The 6164-nt window shown below is 34.3% G+C and overlaps 1 protein-coding gene across 1 annotated transcript; it reads right to left on the bottom strand.

Moving 5' to 3' along the window:
* Window positions 1-397: 397 nt before the first annotated feature.
* On the bottom strand, window positions 398-2174 carry LOC139096765 (odorant receptor 85b-like). The gene is made up of 4 exons (XM_070648516.1): window positions 1548-2174; window positions 761-861; window positions 539-698; window positions 398-448 (listed from the first exon to the last, which is right to left on the bottom strand). The coding sequence occupies exons 1-4, from the start codon at window positions 2172-2174 to the stop codon at window positions 398-400; spliced, it is 939 nt and encodes a 312-aa protein (XP_070504617.1).
* Between the last annotated feature and the right edge of the window lie 3990 nt (window positions 2175-6164).

Here is a 6164-nt window from a genome sequence, read left to right as displayed (position 1 = left end):
ATTTTTCAAATGGATTAACAGAAAATAGTTAGAAAATTTGAATTTTTGATAACCGTTACAAATATTATTTTTCGTATAAAATAACAACTTTCTATAGAAAATATTTAAATTTTTCAAAACCGTTAGAAAATTAGAATTGCGATTTTTTTCAGAAAATTTTCAAATTTTTCAAAACCGTTGAAAATTTTGAATTCTGAAAATTCGTCAATCTATCAATTTCTGATCGCTGGGCCAAAAATGCGCTAAAACCACTCTACAGGAATGACTACTTTTTTAATATATTTTTTTCTGTTACCCAATGTTGAAAGAAATTCTTTAAATATTTTTTTTTTATCCCTTCCATTAAGCTAGATTTTCAAAGAATGGCGAAAGTTTTCAAACTATTTACATTACAATTTTAATACATACTCTTAAGGAGCGAAAAGTATGAGTATGACTTGGCAAGAATCTGTGAAAATGAAAAATGAAAATTTTCAACATCAATCAAGAAAATTCTGAAAATTCTCAAAAAAAAAAAAAAAGTTTAATTTTCACTCACATCAGAAAGAGTTTCGAAGTTGATGTCAAAGAATCCAAAAGCGTTGATTTTTTGCGGTCTCTGGGATTGAACCATCATGACAAGGATGAGCTTCTTATAGTCTTCATCACCATCATACCATTTGTTGTTGTACAAGCTTTCAGCAATTTTGATTGACGATCTGGATGTGAAAAAATGTTAATTTTTTTAAGATTATTTAAGATTTAAACTTCTTTTTTTTACCCCATCAGCTTCTCGCCGTAATAGCAGTGAATGTAGATTTGGAGTAGTCCGGTTATTAACATCTCCATAAAAGTCCAGATCAGTGAAATCTCGGCACCATGCTGAAAATTTAAAAAATTACCAATTAAATTGCCTAAAATCCAGTTTGTTGGAAATTTTGGATATACTCTAGGTACTGAATCATGGGATTGATCCCGGATTCTAACTCGAAGGAGGAGTGTAGCCTGAGATCATACCGTCCAGGTTAACATCTTTCCCCAGATCTTCATGATACATACCCTAGAATATTCATTGATGGGTAAGTGCAGGTTCATATCTTGAGTATTGGTAAGGAATCCTTACTAAGGATGAGTCTGGTAGCGTCAAACCAGTTTGGGAAGGGCTGGGAGTGTGCTGAAGCAGCCTCGGAGGAGTAGAGACAGTAATTATTTGCATTTCCTCTACATCTAAATCTATCATTTACGTAAATGTCGTATATTAGGGAAGGTAGATGTTTACCATGTTATGGGATAGGTGCCGTGATTGAAGTAAGTTGAAGAAGCCTTGTATCAGCTTGTCAATTTACATCTCCCATCTCCTAAATGTTCACTTAGTACACAATCTAGGGTATATCCATAGGGTAAGTGTAACATTCTAGGTAGTATGCCTTGGGTATGAATAAAGGTACCGTTTAACCACTCCAAAAAAGATGCCCAAATCTTGGACTTCATTGGATCCAAAGAAAGTGTGTGAAAAGATTCCGTGAAACCAGTTTCTAATCATCTGATCCAAAAAATGATCTACTCACAACAACCAAGAAGCTAGACACACAAATGACTCCTGTTGATGCCAGTATATTATGAAGCATCACAAATGAAAATGCCTCACTAGTCTTATTGACCATATAAATCAGTTTCTCGTGAATTGCAATGCATTCTTTCAATTCACTCTTGGCAGTCTTTTTTCGAGGATTGATGTTCTGGATCTTATCGCACAGAATCTCAAATTGAATACATTCAAGTACTAAAATGCTTCCAAATCCGATATCATAGCACAACATGACAAGAACAATGGTGTAAGATGCCCAGACCAGGAATAGATACATCAATATGTAGACATACAGATTATCGGTATCGAATGGACAGTACATCTCAAATGGTAGCTTCACTCTTACTTCCTGCAGCATAAATGAGTCGTAAATCATCCAAAATAAAGGTCGAATGTCAAAAAAGTCAATGCATGAGAAGTAAATGATCATGCAGAGGTTCACCAAGTAGTTTAAGACCTTCCACTTCCTATGAAATCCATGCTTCTTCTGAGTAGCCAAATTATTCGGAAATTGATCCTTTAATGTCTTCGACAGTTCCATCAGCACAGGTAAATACTTCGAGAACATAATGTAGGACGACACAAGAGCCTGTGCAGCTACTTCCATCATGCAGAACTGAACAATTGAATAAATCAACTGCTTGGATGTTAAATTTTGTATAAAGTCGATTCCTAATGAGACAAGCATCAAGCATAGCTCACCAAATGATACCCAGAAAAATATCAAGCCATACTTGTTGGTCTTATTTTGTGTCAGTGACATGCCAAAGCAGTTGAAGACTATGTCGACTTCAAAAAAGTCCTCAAACTTAAAAAGTCCTTTCATTGTATTGTCTTCTGATTATCAAGTCTGTAATGAATGAAAGCTAATGGTCAACTAAAGCAAATATTGAGGAATGGAATTAAGGAATTGCGACAGAACTTGTCAGTGACAATTAAAACTAATTGTATCAATTTAATTGTCATCTTGAATTGCATGACGATGCATTGATTGCTGTGTGCAATTTAAAATGTCATATGTGTATGAACGTCCATGTCCATGGACATTGTTGTATTCTGAGAATTTGTCTGCTCAAGACAAAATGGAATTCGTAGTCTTTGTGGTTGTTAGGCTTTCTCGATGTCAGGACCGAGACCGGAAAAATCGAGGTAAATCCCGACCCGAGTCCCGCAAACCTTCCTGGATGTAGATTTCTGGAAAGCATAGGGGAGACGGTATTAGGCAACAGACTTGATATTTGTATCACTTCTTTTGGGCTTGCGGAGGATCAATTCAGGAATGTAATTCCGAGCATTACAGATGAAATAGGCTCTGACAAGTATATTTACGCCAAATGCGATCCAAATCTTAAGCAGCCAAAATGTAGCAATGGCGTAGTGGTTAAAGTGTCGGCCAACCGATTCTAAAGACCCGGGTTCGATACCAGGGAATTCTAGTTGAATTTGAGTGCTTTTTCGCTGTTCTAGTCACGTCAACTCGGTTTGTTTGATTCGCGGCACAGAATCATTGTATTGATATACTATCCTGAGTCATGCAATATGTAGAGTTGGGAATCTGTAGTAATTTTCCTCCCATCTCTTTCTATTTCATTTCTATTTAAGTTTGACCAATTCAGACATACTTCTTCTTCTTCTTCTTCTTCTTCTATCTTGGCAGGAGCGCAACAGGGTCCGTCCCATTGCCTCGTTCAGAGAACAGTGAGCTCTATCTTTCGATAGCTTCTGTCAGCTCATGATATTGAGAACTCACTCGTCCTTATCAACACTTCCAATCCAGGAAATTTTCGGTCTTCCTCTCGATCTTTTGTCGTCCTCAAAGTCTGCAAAAGTTATTCTATATATTGGGGCATACTGTCGTCTGTTCACATGACCTGCTCATCAAAAGCGATTCACTCAAATAATAGTGACAATATCAGCATCCTGGAAAAGCTGATACAGTTCATAATTATGCCTTCTTCGGTATACTTCACAGTCATACTACTTCCTACCCAAATGTGTCCGTGATGGAACCTCGCCAAAGTCGAGTCAGAATTTTTCTCATTTGTATGTCTCATGGATGCACAACAAACACAAACAACTCATCCATGCTACCATGAATGCATATATAAAACACCAAAAAGTCTTGGACGAATGAAGGAAATTTAATTTATTTATTATTTTCTGTGGATGTACTTAGTTGTTATTGCTGTTGAGCAATCTACAAAAAAAATGAAAAATACATCAACAAAAAAAGCCCTTGAAGCTATAAGAGAGAGAGAAAGAGAGAGTAGTGCCTCTTCGACTTGTTTTTCATATTTATGGAAATTTAATTGAAAAATATATAAATAAAAAAAAGTGAAAGACGTATTGTTATGCTGTTATTGGGGGTTGAGCAAGTTCTTTTTTCGGTTTATGTGGTTTATGCCTTCTGCATTGTTAATAAGATTCTTCTCTAGAGTTCTTTTTCTGCTCATTTTTAGCGCATTTTTAAGATAATAAATGAAATTTTTGTCTGTATGTCCGTCTGTCCCTTACGTTTTACGTACGTATTTTTACGTAACCCAGAGTGTGGTTTTCTCAAAAACGACCGTTAATTTTTTCCAAAATAATAATTTTTGTCGTTAATATTCAAAATTTTTTTGACCGTTACTTTTATTTTTCTTCGTAACGGAAATTTGTATTTTAAAATAAGTTGAGTTTGAAATGTTCGAATTTTTTCGACAATCTAATGTCGAAGAACTCGATTTTGAGACGGCCATACTCTTACGTAACCCTTTAAAAGATGACTTTTTGAAGTTCTCTCCTGTCACGAGTTCAAATCTCAAATTTTTCAACATTTTCTTGCACTTTTTCGAAAAATGCGCTTCCGTCAGTCACGACTGATCACGCCTATACTAGTTTTTTTTTTCCTTTTTTGTTGTGTACTCGATTCAATAAGTATTCAATAAATGTTCAAATTTTATTTCTTATTTTCATATTTTTGCCAACAGCTACTCATTGCGGTTATGTTCATCGAATCCAATTCTTGATGCTCACTTTTTTACAATTGAATTTTCTTATTTTCGAATGATTTTTCTTTTGAAATTTTTACTTTATTGGAATATAAATTAATGGATGAATTGTGGATTTTTTGTTAATCAAGCCTTTACAATAAATGGTCTTGAATAATATTGTTGATTTTTGTTTTATATTTAGGAATTTGTAGTTTGTTTGTATTAATTTTGTTGAAAAACGTGTGAAAAATATGTTTAAAGTACTTGTATTGGATCGAGTTGCTTGGTTTACTATGATCTAAATTTGATAATCAAAATGCAATTGAAAATGAGCTGAAAAGTGAATGAAAATAACGGTTAAAATTATTTTGAATTTACCGCTCAAAATTGATTTTAAAATTAACGATCAACATTAATTTGAAATTTAAGGTCAAAATTGATTTGAAATTTGAAGGTTAAAATTTATGTGAAATTTAAGGTCAAAATTTATAATGTAAAAATTGATTTGAAATTTATCGGTCAAAATTAATTTGAAACTTAACGGTTCCAAAAATTTCAAAATGTTCGAGGAGTAAATGGTAAGTGCTTTCCTATGTAAAGTTTAGAAATCATTAATTACAGCATTTATCTAAGGTTTTATGCTTTAAAACCAATTGCTAAGCTAGTAACTCAATGGTACGGAGTTAATGCTTCAAATCCAAGCTCTTTACGATGCCTGATTGCTGAAATATTGCAGTTTATCCACAAAGTCAACCTGTCAGCTCATCAAAGTGAATCAGAGTCGATCAAAATGCATTGAAAAGCTCATAAGGAACACCATGACGTGACAAGCTGCACTTTTCAATTTTTTCCTACTTTTTGGTTTTATTAAGTGAAGGTAAGCCAAAATCAGCCATAAAGTCAAACAAAATCAGTCATAAAGGCTTCAGGGTAATCCCACGTCATGCCATCAGTTCGATGAAATATATCGAAACCAAGGCATCTAACCTGTCACGATCTCGATCTCCAAAATTCCCCGGTACCGAGACTTCAGGAAACCCTAAACAGAACCAATCAACTAAAAACAAAACAACCCTCAATAACTGAAAGCAACAAGCTCATAACAATCACGAATCATAAGTCAAATTAAAATTTCAAATTCTACTGAAAAATTAATGCAAGGGAAAAAAAATTTGTAGCAATTGACTTTCAACAGGAAGCTTATGGCGTACCATAACGGCTATTTTGCTTCTATAGAAATGGAATTAATAATTGAAGAATGCGGAAAAGTTTCACATTGCACCTTTTTTTTCCTCTCTTCTCACACCCACACATGTACATTTATTCGAATGAATAAGCCCTTTTTAAGCACAAATTCTGGAAGTTTTTTTTTTTTTGAGAAGGCATGAACAAGCCTTTTTTATTTGGAAATGGCAATTAATTTGAATATTTATCCCAGTAAAACCAATGCCCATCGTCCCTTTTTTAGCGGATTTTTGAGAAAAAGTTGCAGCTTAATGAAGCACTTTGTCTTTACTGGATCTTGATATTAGGTCGGGGAAGTGACTCGGATTTAACTGGATCTTGTTTTTAAGTCGGAAAGTGACTTGGAATTACTGGATCTTGTTTTTAAGTTGGGGAAATGA

Source organism: Chironomus tepperi, unplaced genomic scaffold (genome assembly GCF_022539635.2).
Source record: "Chironomus tepperi strain 1889 unplaced genomic scaffold, CSIRO-AGI_Ctep_v1 contig_401, whole genome shotgun sequence".
NCBI lineage: Eukaryota > Metazoa > Arthropoda > Insecta > Diptera > Chironomidae > Chironomus > Chironomus tepperi.
The sequence above is the reverse complement of the archived record's forward strand: the minus strand, read 5'-3'. Positions and strand labels throughout refer to the sequence as shown.

Coding starts and splice junctions, on each gene's coding strand:
- LOC139096765 (XM_070648516.1), bottom strand. CDS start 2,174: ATGGAAGTAGCTGCACAGGCTCTTGTGTCGTCCTACATTATGTTCTCG. Junction 862..1,547: donor TGTCTAGCTTCTTGGTTGTT/GTGAGTAGATCA, acceptor TTAAATTTTCAG/CATGGTGCCGAGATTTCACT. Junction 699..760: donor TACGGCGAGAAGCTGATGGG/GTAAAAAAAAGA, acceptor TTTCACATCCAG/ATCGTCAATCAAAATTGCTG.